The sequence below is a fragment of the Otolemur garnettii genome, unplaced genomic scaffold, assembly GCF_000181295.1.
Source record: "Otolemur garnettii isolate 467f Iridium unplaced genomic scaffold, OtoGar3 scaffold00090, whole genome shotgun sequence".
Classification (NCBI taxonomy): Eukaryota; Metazoa; Chordata; class Mammalia; order Primates; family Galagidae; genus Otolemur; species Otolemur garnettii.
In genome coordinates this window covers 4,767,156-4,781,388 of record NW_003852485.1, presented here as the reverse complement: position 1 = coordinate 4,781,388, position 14,233 = coordinate 4,767,156, and the positions used below count along the sequence as shown (strand labels likewise).

Below are 14,233 nucleotides of genomic sequence, written 5' to 3'. Positions count from 1 at the left end.
TCATTGTTGTTTGGCGGGTCTGGGCTGGGGATTCGAACCCACCACCTTAGGTGTACGTGGCTGGCGGCTTAGCCGGTTGAGCTATAGGCGCCGAGCCTGGAATTCTTTTCTTGATGGCAAGATTCAATATCCAAAGGGCCAACAGGGTCAGGGTGCATTTCACACTTAGGCTGCCAATTCTCTTAGAAGAGAAATCCTGTGATTTAGGTGAAGTAACCATCTAAGTTGTGTAAGGCGGATGTCCAATCCATAAGAGCTTGTGCTTTTCTGTGCTCATTAGAGAACTTGTTTATAAAAGAAGAAATTTTGGAATTTATTTTTGTGAAAGATCTGGAATCATTCTTTGTGAACTTTCTGAAAATGTGCTTCTGTTATCTTTAGTGTTTATACCGTTGAATAAAACCACCAGGGCACAGAGATTATTTGTGACATTACAATAAATCTCTATAATTTGATTTTATTAGTAAGTTAAAGGTGAACTTAAAAACACTTTGATTCTTCTAAAATATTGTAAATTTAAACAAATATCATTAATCATCAGGTATGGCAATGTGGTGGGCAGTTGGAGATTATGCCTTGCTCTGTTGTTGGACATGTTTTTCGCAGCAAAAGCCCTCATTCCTTTCCAAAAGGCACTCAGGTGATTGCTCGCAACCAAGTTCGCCTTGCAGAAGTCTGGATGGATGAATACAAGGAAATATTTTATAGGAGAAACACAGACGCAGCAAAAATTGTTAAACAAGTAAGTTACAACTAACTAATTAAATTACAGCAAAAATGTGTACCGAGTTCACCTGTCCTTCCTTCTGCGTGGAGTCACCTCAAGTACAGAATATTAAATTATTTTTGAAACTATGTTCTTATTTAAGTCTTAAAAATATTTAACTTGAGAAAGCCAGTTTTCTCTTTTTTAAGGAAAAATTAAACAGCTTTTTAAACATTTACATTCTACTTGAAGTCTCTTTTAATGTTTAGCATTTTGTTGTTGTAACTGTCTCCTTATTAATATTTTACTCAAAGAAAATAAAGTTAGTAGAATTGCTTTCTACTTTCAGGAGACATGGTTAATAACGACATAAAGTTGGTAGGTGGATTTTTTGAACTAGAGATAGAGACAGTGTCTTGAGAATGAACCAGGAGGGTCAAGGCTTTTCCTCAAGCTCTAGATCCACGACTCAATAGAGGCGCTACTTTGGCAAAGCCCCCCTGAAAACGCAGAGTGGGCATTTCTCGGGGTGGTCACAAGGTGGCTGGATGTGGAGCATGTACTCGACTTGGGCCTTCTCTCTGCTTCTTTGCCTTGGGAGACAAAGTCCATGCCGCCTCTCTTTCAGAGTAGCTATACCATCAGGGCGTGATCAATGCTAACAAATGAATGCCACTTTTTTTATTACCTTGTTAAACTTCGGCTCTCTGGAATTATGACACCTAACACATTAGAACTGAATTTCAACACTTGACACTGGTTAAGATAGATTAACTAGACAGTTTAAGAACATGCTTCAGTGACTGGTGCCCATCTCTTTAGAAAACAGGTCATACTAATTTGGGGGAGAGGGTAGTACTTACCAGGAGTTAAAAGTATCACATTTTAACTGTCGTGATTAGGGAAGATCTAGTTACCTCTTTCCACCTTTTCTCTTGTATCCAGTATCACTCTGTCAGGATGCAAACTCAAGACACCCCTGAATTAGATTGTTATCTTCTTCCCCAAGGTGACAAAGACAAGTCTGGCAGATTGTGTACTGCCTGAGAGCACGTGACTAGGCAGATGTGTGGGCCCTAAAGGAAGCTTATGCTCTGCTTGGCACCCACAAAAGGGTGAATCAGCAAAGACCTATGTTTACCCCGGGGCACATAGTTCTACCTGGTCAAATGCATAAGCTTAGCCAGAAATCTTTAAAGAGGCATATTTTTTGCTAAATCACCTAGGTTGAAGGAATTGATGTTTGCATAAGAAAACATATTCCTTAGTTGAACTGATGACCTTGATTATTTACCTTTTCATGCATTTGGTTAACAAATAGAATTTTTCTCTAAAATGTTGGCTACTTATAGATCAAATATTATTTCAGTTTAAAGAGCTTTTTTACAAAATTATTTTCTTAATCTCTTTTTTAATTTTCTTAATCTCTTAAAAGAAAATAAAATGCTGTTAACTGAAACATTGTTTTCTGCTGAAGCTCCTGTTGGAGATATCATTTATAGTAAGCAACATCCTGGAACTAGAAAAAAGTTTTTGCCAACTGTATTGTTTTTTGGTGGTGGTTTTTGTGGCTGTGAAGAGATACAGATTGCATTATGTATTGGCACTGTTTATCTATGACTGCTTCTCACACCTCACTTGATAGGTCACGTTTAGGTTTAAAGTTGGGATCAATTCTAACATCTCTACTATTGTTCCCTTGCCCACAGAATTCCACTACAGACCTTTGTCCTGCAGGAAAAGCTTGTGGCACAAATGAAGAATAAAATAATACCACTTCATTTTTTTAATCAGCACTGTAGTAATACTTGATTCTCCTTAAAGCCAGAAATGAGTAGGCAGGCATGCTTGTTACTTGAATGAATAGTGAATGCTGTTAAATTCCATCTTGTATTTTGACCTGGAGTTTTTTAATACTAAATATAAATAGTTGCATTTGAACTATTTTATCAGTGCTGTTTTAAGCATTTTCTTTACTTCTCATTTTTCTCCAGAAATCGTTTGGAGATCTTTCAAAAAGATTCGAAATAAAACACCGCCTTCAATGTAAAAATTTTACATGGTATCTGAACAATATTTATCCAGAAGTATATGTGCCAGACCTTAATCCTGTTATATCTGGATATGTGAGTGTTTTCCTGTTCTTTTTTTACTTGATGTATTCCTTGCCACCAACATTTATGTGGTTTGGAGAAAATTGCTGAAATACTTTCTGGTTTATTGGCTTTTGAGATTTCATATTATTATTAACATTACTTCCTGAAATTATTTGAAAAAAATATGTAAATTACATAGATTTAAAAAAAATTATAACTTCAAAATTTTTCTTCAGATTAAAAGTATTGGTAAGCCTCTATGTCTGGATGTTGGAGAAAATAATCAAGGTGGCAAACCATTAATTATGTATACATGTCATGGACTTGGGGGAAACCAGGTGAGCACTGCATTAAAAATCCTTCCCTTGTAAAGTACTTACAATGCCAAATAAGATGGTGCATATTTTTCAGAAGTCCTTCTTCAACTTTATACTCAGGTAAACTGGTGGGTGAAATGTTCGTGGGCTAAGCTTGGCAATGAACGTGGATGTTGTAGAGTATTTTATTTTGGTTTTCACTCTGGCTCCGAAAACAATTTGAAGTTGTTCACCCATACAATGAAAAGGAAAACAAGAAAATAGAATAATGCCGTATGAAATTTTTAGAAATAGAATCTTTTATGCAATCTTTGATGTTTGTGTAGCTCTTGGCATAGTATTTCAGCAAGATTATACATAAAAACCGTACTTTACCAGATTTGATTGCAAATGACATCAAGTGTTAGTAACAAAACATAGCATTGAAGATTATTTTTGTAGGCCACAGTTTTATTTCTATATGTCCCCCCCACCCCGAGAAAATAGGCTCTCCTTTCTTATTACCACTTTTTTGACTATTTTACCAATTAAGGCTCAAATGCCAATGTTACTAGGGTAGGGAACATATTAAAATATTAATTTTCTACATTTTTATCCTCCTTTCTTTTAAAATTCACCTTGATCAGGCTCGGTGTTTCTGATTTGTTCATTCAACAAATTCACTGAGCAACTCCTGCAACCAGGTGCTCTGATGGGTTCAAGCAGTTTGGAGTCTAGCTCCTTTAAGAAATCTATATTTCAAAACCAGCAGTTACAGTCAGTGCGATAAGGTCTCGGTTAGAGCATTTGAAATGCTCTGGGGGATTGGAAGGGGCATGTGACTAAATTAGACTTAATGCCCATGCATCTTCCTGGGAAAGATAACATTTGAAAAGTTTTTTAAAGCAAAGGTAAATAGAAGCTAGTGAGGTGGCTGATGGGAAGGAGAAACAATGAGAAGTGGGAATCAAGGTGGGCTACGGGAAGGGGCCTGCTGTGAATCCTCCTGGGAACTGCAAGGTGGGCTACGGGAAGGGGCCTGCTGTGAATCCTCCTGGGGACTGCAGGTATTTTGGTGTAGATAGAAACTACATTACTAAATACTCATGATACCCTATTTCAACAGGTATCAGTTTTTGGAAGAAAGGGTCAGTTTGCCTCCTGGGCCATCCTCCTCTATGTTTCTCATTCGTGAGGTTCAGCTCAGTCTAGTTCCTGTCCCTGTTCACCTAAACTAGTCAAGCTACCGAGAGTAGATGATGGACCTGTTGGGCGGACCAGGCAGAATTCTGATAAGGGATTGAGATATTGATGCACTTATATAGACACACATGCATATGTACTTATTTCTGTATTCATATATATGTGCGTTATGTACATGCATCTTTTTTGAAATGTCCTTTGACATATAGAAGAAAATAGTTATATAAATAATTGCATTCTTTTGGAAATAATATGCTAATAAGAATTAACTTTTTGGGCAAAGGGAAATATTTGTAAAAATCTTATTACTAAATTTGAAAACATGTTCGATTTCCCTCAGGTTTCCCCTGGCGTTATGTTTACTTTATTTTAAAAGTCAAAGATATGTTTATATGCGTTGCTTTTCCAATTGTCTGTTACAAGTGCTACAAAGATATTTTCATAGTTCTATATGAAAAATATTTTAAAATTCTAAATAGACTTTTTTTAATTGGAAATTTGGAAATGGAGAAGCTGGGGGCAGTGCTCATGCCTATAATCCCAGCCCTTGGGAGGACGAGGCGGGTGGGTTGCCTGAGCTCACAGGTTGGACACCAGTCTGAGCCAGAGTGAGATCCCATCTCTGAAAATAGTTGGGTGTTGTGGCAGCTGCCTATAGTCCCAGCTTCTTGGGTGACTGAGGCAAGAGAATTACTAAGCCTGGGAGTCTGAGGCTCCTGTGAGCTGTGACGCCACTGGGCACTCTACCAAGGGTGACAAAGTGAGACTCAAAAAAAGAAAAAGAAATTTGGAGATGGAAGAAAATTTCACATATTCTTTCAACAAATATTTGCTAAGACTGTGTAATATACCTTACACTGAAACAGTAGTGACAAAAGACAAAGCTTATCTTCCCCAAGAACATCATTTTCCCCCACAGGAAAGAAAAAGTAAATATGTAAAGAGGAAAAATAAAGCATGTAGGGGGATAATGTTTGGGGACTGAGGTGGTTATTCGCAGAATAAAAGGAACAGTGAGCGTCAAGTAGAGGCCTGAATGAGTTGGGGGAGTCACCACAGTCCTAGAGAAGATGAGCAGCCAGAGGAGCGATTGGCAAGGTTGGAGGCCCCATGCAGAACGTGGAGCAAGCAGAAAGGTGGCGAGGCTGGAACTGAGCCAGCAGCAAAGGAAGGGGGCAAATGAGGTCAGAAGATAAGGGACCAGGTCACGAAGGGCTTTGCAGGCCCCAGTAAGGAACTTGGATTTAATTCTGAATTTGACAGAGTCATTGGAGGGTTTTGAGCAGGAGGATAAAATTGCCTGGCTTACATTTTAAGAAGATGACTCTGGGTTCTGTTACCCTAATGCAATTATTGATTTTATTTTTGGTTTATTTCCTTTACATTTATTTTCACCCAAGCATTGTATTTAAACTACTTTGCAAATTTTCCTTGAGTGTGAAAATTTTGAGATATAATGTAACTTGATCATGTTTTCATGTTCCCTGTATTGTTTTAATCAGATAATATTTTATAGCATAAAATGCCATTGGAACTGCTGGTGTACACAAAGTCAAAATAAGCATGTCATGTATGTGACTTAATTGGCCAATATACTGGTGCAATGCAGTTTAATTCATTATAACTTTCTGACACTGAATGCTTCATCCACTCTTTCTTCAGGGGGTTTATCCTGGTTCTACGTTTACCAATATTCTCAGCTATCTAATTACATACCCTTTAAAATTTCTTTTTGTTATGAAAGTATTTTCAATTTTCCACTTTTATAGTTTTCATTTTGACAGCTTTTAGACAGTGTTTTTTGTGGTTGTTTTACCATTTTTGAGATCGTAAGGTCTGTGTATAACCAGAATGCTGTTTTCATCATCTAAACCCCGTTTCCTCCATATTTCCATCTGGAGAGAAACCAGTTGTAGAAATGACTGATGTTTTACATATGGGAGGAAACAAATTAATCATGAGACTGAAACTAGAGGAATTCAGGATACTTGGTTCTGTTAATCCAGCTAATATTTATGAAGTGCCTACTCTTAACACATAATAAAGGGTTTATACAGTACCTGCCTAACACATAATAAAAACTTAATAAATATTAGTGCTACTGATAATTATTTCACTATTGAAAATCAATTGTGTTAACTTATTTTATCTTTAGAATGTCAACATTATGAAATATTTGGTTTGCAGTACATGTTATTACTAGATATACTGCCTGATTTTGGTCTATGGGGAAGCCAGCTCACTAAACAGACAATTCTAATAGACTGCTGTAAAAGTTATCTCTGATGTACTATGGTAACCTTGAAAAGGGTGTAACTTTGTGCAGTAGAACGAATTCGGGGAAAGCCAAATAAGGAAGATAATATTTGAGTTGGCTCTGGAAGGACAGAAAGGAGTTAGGCTGGCAGAGAAGGGTCTACAGGGCATTTCAGGCAGAGCACAGACAGTAAAGCTGAGCCTGAGTTGTGCTACACATGTTCTGTGTTTGTGAAAGAAGCAGAATGTGTGACTGGGACAGTGGTGGATGGAAGGTCAAAAATAGAAGATTTCACATACCAACTAAGAAGTGTGGGCCTTATCGTAGCAACAGGACTTATTCACGTTAGGGATGAAACCATTGCTATAAAAGACTAACTGGCAGCAGATTAGTCTGTGATGGATTAAAGCAACAGAAATTGGTGGTAGCTGGAAGTGTCGCAGTAAAAACTTCTGAGGCTCTGAATAAGGGAAGTGAGGCTAGGGGAGTAAGAATGGATGGGATGGTAACATCGGAGAGGGAAATTCAGTACAAACAAGGGATTAGGTAATTGCTGCATGGGGAGAGAGCGGCAGCATTAGTAGTAACAGTAGCTAAAGTGATAACTGCTTTCCACCTGCCAGCCATTGTTCGGAGCATTTTGGGAACATTAACCTATTTGTCTTCATGACCCTCAGCCATTTTACAGATGGGGAAACTGAGGTATGGCGTGCATCTGAAGTTTCTAGTTTAATGAAAATGGCTTTAACTAAAATTAAGAAAAGAGAAGGAAGAGAGGAAGTGGCAGTTGGTGTGCTTTCTCAAACTCTGCTGGCCGCCGTTAACCTTGCTATCTTTCAATTTCTGATATGGGGAGGAAAACAGTACCTTCTCACTTAACTGCCTGTTGATGGTCGGCCAAAGAAGGGTTATAGTATCTTCTGTTGTAGAAACTCAAGTTATCTTTCTGATACTTCTTATTATTTTGTCAAAGTAGAGATGACTTCATCATTCAGTGAGTGGCTGACTTTTTATTTTATTGTACAACTGAGCATACAGGTTTCTTTTGTCAGTAACAGCTCTCTTCCTTTCACAGTACTTTGAATACTCTTCTCTACGTGAAATTCGGCACAATATCCAAAAGGAATTATGTCTTCATGCAGCTAAAGGTCCTGTCCAGCTGAAGGCCTGTGCCTACAAAGGTCACAAAACAGTTGTCACTATAGAACAGATATGGGAGATCCAGAAGGTACCGCAGTTTAATTAATCACCTTCCTATTTCATTATTTTGCTGAGCTCTAATTGCTTATGTGGGAAGATGATTGAATGTGCTCGATTGAAGCATGGTGTATGCAGATCAACACTCATGCACATTATTAATAATACTTGTTTACTTTTTAAGGCTCCTTATAATGCTTCATGAGACATTTTCTTTTTCTTGGCAGAGTGGGAAAATGTCATTATTTTTTCTCCTTTTTAAAGAGATTATTTTTTCCCTACCCTGTTTTAATGCTTTTTCATGAATCTAGGATTGAGCAAACACATGGCAAGTCTCTTCTGTTGTTAAACACACATTTTAAGGCTCCACTGTCTCATTATAGTTCTTGCTGGAACATTATTTGGTGCAGTACTGGAAAACTCTAATATGGCTTTTATGATTTATGACTTTTTACAGAGTTTGTCACCTAGGAATATCAATGGAATGCTGCTTGTTTCAAAACTTGATTCAAGCCTTGCTTTGTAAACAAACCTCTCTTCATTTGTGTAATATCTTGTTAATGAAAAGTACTGGCATAAATTGTGGTGTTTATATCAGAAGCCAACATGATTTCATCAGACATAGTTGATCTTAGATTTAAAGTTAAGAATGGTGTAGGTTTGCCCATCTCCCTTTAGCTTCATTGGGGCCATAAAGTTGTTTTCAGATTGGCCAGTTAATTATGAGTCTTGGAACTTAATGTCTGTTGTGTTTCCTTTCATTCCAGGATCAACTTCTATACAATCCACTCTTTAAAATGTGCCTTTCAGCAAATGGAGAGCATCCGAACTTAGTGTCATGCAATCCATCAGATCCACTCCAAAAATGGATATTTAGCCAAAATGATTAAGTGTTCCTTAAAAATTAAGGAGTTGAAAAAGGAGATATTCTTTCTCGTAAAGCTGTGACTAGGCATACACTGTAGTCTTTGAAAATTATGCAAAAGCAGCTAATTGTAACTTATTCCAAGTGCATTTTTCTTATTTATGTCTTAAAATGTCTAGGTAGTACTGCTACAGAAATCCTGTAAGTTTCTGTTTCAAAGCACAATAACTAGTAATACCAAAGACTATTTCCAAATATCCAGATGGAAGAGATGTTTACAGTATGATGAAAATAATTTTCCAAGTAAAGTGATGTTTGTGTGTTTTGTACACTTAAAAATATGCATAGCTACAGTCACACACTCACGATTTAAAATACTTCCCCTACTTTTTTCGGGGGAGGAAGAAAGATTTGATACTGTATTTTTTTTAGCTACATAGAAATGGATCAATGAAGGTCAAGCATTGGTCTTTGTGTTTAAACTAAGAAGTTTTTATAGATTTAGAGTTTATTTTAAAATGCAGATAAAGGTTTTTTTTTTTTTTTTAAATTTTACCTTTGTTTACTTGTCTGTCAAATGTTTCCTTAAACTTGAAATTGAATAAGGAGAGGAATATTTTTAACACTTAAATTTCTTGGCAAATTTTAAAATATTTTTTAGTCTGTAGCCCCACTTCACTTGAAGCACTTAAGTCTTCCTGAAATGACTTTTCTTAAGCAACTGTACTGTGTGTTTTCCCAAAGCACTTTAAAAAAAAAAAATTTATAAATCACTATATGTTGTAAAGGTGATGTCCTTTTCTTTTGTGCTGGTCTTTTTTTCTTACCAAATTTCACTAATCTTGAATATTTATGATATTGAATTTCAAAAGCAGAATACTTGACTCATCAAAAGCTAGATTTTATTTATTATTGATTCAATTATAATTGTAATAGAGTTTTATCTTTGTAATGGGTTTTTTTTTCCATCAAAAAAGGCCTTACATTGTGTGGAAAACACAATTAAAAAAAATCCTCAACACTATTGTAATCATTTGATTAAGTTTTTTTCTCTTTTGGGTAAAAATGATAAGCGATAACAGATGGGGAAAACATGAATTTTGTATAATAAATTTCTAAGCAGCTATTGTTTATAGAGCCGTCATATGTCTCTTAAGGCACAAACAGATGGGGAATGATGGAGGTACTATGTTAGATATTTAGACCATTTTGTACCAATTTCTGGTAATTCTCCTTGAGCACTTCATAGAATGACCTTTTTAAAAAATTGGTTCTCACGGGATATTTCACATATTTTTCTTTTTGGTCATTTTGCATATAGAACTCTTGTATTATTCCAGAAGTAAAACATGACTGGCTCCGTATTTTAAACCTCGAAGAACCTCAGTTGTACAAAAGAAAACATGTCTTATGATTATTGGCCCCATCTCCTCCTCGTTTGTAACTTTGAACTTACATTAAAAAGCCTATATTCTCTAATTTGTTACAATTGGTGCCAATTTTTATTTCAATTCACCTGACATGTATGGTGTGTCTAACTTTGTATGAAAAATTATGGTGGGCAGAGAAAGACTTGTTGCCTTTAAGCTGTGTCTCATGGGGCGGAAAGACAGACTAATTATTCTACCGTATGATTTTATAGTTTTGATGCTCATGACAGCTTCCTATTCATTGTTATTTCTTTACTACGTGAAGCTATTTCTCTATTGCTATATCTGATACTATTATGTATTATTAAATATACACTAGCGGCCACTCACATGCAATTTCTATTTCTCGATTTGTTATTCTAGACGTAAATATCCATGAGCAAGTGTTGTTCTTGGAGCTTGTTAAATCTCTAGAAACAAAACAAAATAATTTCTCAAAGATATTTTATAAATGAACGTAAGCATGCTTAATAAACACAAGCCAACCCGAGTGCCCTCTGTGTATCAGTCCCGTGCTGGCATATCCTGATCTAGCTGAAATCTATTTAGGCTGGTATTAGTGTGACTGAGTTAAATGCATTCACAAGGAAAAGCCCTTCCCTGGTTTGGGAGCCTCAGGCTGTTGCTCAAGTGTCATACAAATCATGTCATTAAGGACTGGCCCTGTGGGATGGGTAGCGCTTTTTAAAACTCTGAGTTTTGGAACAATGTTAACAGGGAGTTATTTATGGTGCCTGGCTGCCATCCACCTGAGAGATTTGAATGTACCCAAGTGTGAAATTGTGGATCTTCCTGCTCAATTTGAAGCTGCCATGGCAAATGGTCTGGTGGCTACAGAAGACCTGGCCTGCTGCCGTCATTCCAGAGGATCAAGTCCTCAGAACTCCAGGTTGTAAACGGCACTGCCAAACCTGCTAGGATCAGAAACCTGAGACATGACCACACAGGCGACTACTTGAGAAGATAGGCAGGACACTAAGGCTGCCGGTTACTGTAACCAATAAGGATGGACTTTTATGTGCCTGTATTACCAGAGAGTGGCCCTATTATTAAAAGACAATTTAATTAAATACTATGTATGCCATCAAAATAGGAGTGGGAAAAGTTAGAGAGGTTTTTGTACTGGGAAAACAAGGTTGAATTCTTAGAAAAGACTCGAAAAAAGTCAAGTCGCTTAAAAATGACCAAGTTATGTGTACCTCAGGATTGTAAAAGGGGAAAAAAAATCTAGGAAGATTCTACTCTCGAATTGCTTTACAATTCCCTTAAAAACAGCAAAAATAAGTATCTTTTGACGATGCATTTTCAGAATGGTTTGCGCAGGAAGGATATTGCAGAACTCTCAAAACAGAGTTTACACTTATAAAAAAGCCTTGGACTTACAATAGTATAATTTGTGAAGGAATTAATATGCATAAACATGTGGGTGTGTTTGTGCGTATATGTTTTAAAGCATTTTGTATGTATCTTTTTATGGGTTTCTGTTTTAACGATCTTTTTAAAATCCATCTGCCCAATTGCACTGGGGAAGACATCCTTTCTGCGCACGTGGTCACTCTTGCTCTCTGGTCTTCAAAAGTGTCTAGGAATTATTTCTTAGTGTGTGTGTTTGAAGGATTATATTAGGTATCAGTGGGTAATTACTGACAAAATAGTTCCTGTCTTCAGGTAATGTCATCAGTAAGGCCCTGTGACATGATGATGGTTTGGAGAGATACAGCCCCATAATGGAGTCCCCACCTTCAGCTTCTGGTGAGTCCATTGCCAGAAGCTAGAGGAGAAAACAGAGACCCCCATATTTCAGAGGTAAATAATTAGGGTAATGTTTCTTAGAACTTGTTGTACACACCTGGGGATTTTCTTAAACTCCAAACTCTTTTTCATTAAACCTAGAATAGAGCTTGTGAATTTCTATTTCTAACAACTCTCAGGTGATGCCAAGGCTTCTGGTCCTAGCACCACATTTTTGGTAGAAAGATTGCACATTGGACAAATATCTAAGGTTCTCTGGGAGTAAGATGATGACTTCCAACATGCGTCACCCATCCCATTACTTTGGCATCACCAAAATGGTTCTCTCTAGTCCTCTATTGTCATTACGACTCCCTGTCCCCTCCTGCATCTTTTATATATCCATGAGTTGTTCCATCCCCACCTTCTGATCACTCTCTACTTAGAAAATGTCTACTGTTTTTTGATCAGAGAACTCTCTTATATCAACAAACTTGTCTCTGTAAGTTCTACTCATTGTCTTGCCTTAACTGAAACTAGAAATCTCCCAAGGATACCTCTTCCTATTCCAGGGAGGGCTATTGTTCTTTTGTTATCTATCATTCCTCTTGGGCATCAAGGTGAGGATTTGGAATAGATACATCCCTGCTTCAGAAATGCCCCAGTTTATTTGAAGCCATGTCACGTGTCTGTATCTATAGGTTTTTTCTCCAAGCTGTTTTTCTATTCGCTGTTGATTTTCCTCTCTACATTTCATCACAGATGCTTTATTCAAATGCCCAGTGATTCTTATTTGTCTTTTTATCTCTAACAGAGGAGCATTACATGCTATTAGAAAGCTCTGTACTGTGGGGCTTGTCGACTGTACCCCTTCCCATAGGGTGGTCTTACTGGGGCCATTGTGCTGGGAGACAAAGGAACAATTTAGATCCCAGAGAAGAATCTTCTCATCCACTGCCGGGAGGTGTGAGTCTGACTGTCGGTGGGAGAAGAAGGTGGAGCACGCATTTTCAACATTAAACTCCCGTCCTCAACTGCGCTGGCGGCCACTCTTCTGGAGACCATCCTCTGTTTTATCCTTTCCAGAGATCATGCTAATCAGTAAGCTTATGCCGGGTGTGGGAGAGAATCAGCCCTCCTCCAACCCTCCCCTTCACTTCCAGAGGCACCTGGCACCACCAGTTTCTGACCCTTTCTGTGGGTCTACTCTCTCCACTGTGGCTGTGGATTGACTCAAGACTGACTGACTTGCTTTCCAGGGTTCAAACCTCTTCTGCTCTTTCTCCCTATGGATTTATAATATTTTTCCTAGATCCTCACCATTATTTTCATGGGATTCTATAAAGAAGCAGAAGGAAATAAGGGTAGCATCTGGCGTTCTGATGAGAAACCCACTATCTTTCATCAGTAACAGCTTCCAAGTTGCCAAATCCAGTGGAGCTGCCCCCTTTATTGACACTCTGCAGGATTTGGAACAAATCGACTTGTTTCTGAAATTTGTGCACCTCTCTCCTCTCTGGGCTTCTGTGGCACCACAGGCTTCTATCCCAAGTCCCACTGCCTCGTTCACGTCATCAGCATGCTATTGGGGGCACAGACTATTGCTCACTGTGGCAGAGAGGGTTCTTCTTCTCTACACAGGAAGGAGTTCCAGCACAGGGGCAGGAGGGAGTGAAGAGTTCAGACGTGAGATATAAGCAGAAGCAGAGAGGTTTATGGAAAACGATGTACACTCTTAAGGCAAAAGAACAAACTGACCTGCACAGGAGCAGTGGCACTCCAGGGTTGGGGTCTGTCTTTTCATGCTAATTCCTAATAATATGCTAAACTACAGGGTGGGCCACTCATGAATTTTCTGGGTGGAGAGATCCTAAAACCAGGAACTGCCATGACTAGGGTGGGTATGATTTTTACTAGGTAGTTCAAGTAGGGACACTATCACCTCAACTGTACACTTGCCCCAGTTAAAGGAATTTCCCCTTTCACCCTAGATAAAAATGTCATGGCTAAAGCAGAATAACTAAGGAGGCTCTTAGGTAAGTATATTCACATTCTTAGGACTTTCTTATCCCCATGGCCGGCTTCTGACCCTTTCTTTCCTTAACTGCCTGCAGGGCCTCTAACTACTGGCTCAAAAATATCTCACAAGGACTTAAACTAAGATGATCTTTTAACTTATTTCCCTGCTTGTTAGTCATTCTGCTGGTTGATAATTTCCCAACTTGAGTTAGCATTTTAAATAAAAAACTGATTGCTTCTTCAATTTTGTAACCTTCTATTGGCTCCCAATTGCTCTTAGAATACAACTCTTGCTGCGGCTCAGAGCCTCTGGGGCCCCGTCTCTCCTGCCTCCTCCAGGGCCTCTTCCTCCTCTCACCACGCCCCAGGCACTGCGGTGCCTCCTGTCTTGGTCTCACATGTGGACATCTGTTCTTGCTTCAGAGCCTTTGTT

At 38.1% G+C, this 14,233-nt stretch overlaps 1 protein-coding gene across 1 annotated transcript in view; it reads left to right on the top strand.

The window, feature by feature from the left end:
• Window positions 1-9,650, top strand: part of GALNT3 (polypeptide N-acetylgalactosaminyltransferase 3) — a 48,045-nt gene extending 38,395 nt beyond the window's left edge. Inside the window, exons 7-11 of the mRNA XM_003795148.1 lie at window positions 542-742; window positions 2,701-2,832; window positions 3,039-3,140; window positions 7,634-7,786; window positions 8,523-9,650. Coding sequence (XP_003795196.1) covers window positions 542-742; window positions 2,701-2,832; window positions 3,039-3,140; window positions 7,634-7,786; window positions 8,523-8,645 — 711 coding nt within the window. The 3' untranslated portion in view covers window positions 8,646-9,650. The remainder of the gene's footprint in view (window positions 1-541; window positions 743-2,700; window positions 2,833-3,038; window positions 3,141-7,633; window positions 7,787-8,522) is intronic.
• Window positions 9,651-14,233: the final 4,583 nt, after the last annotated feature.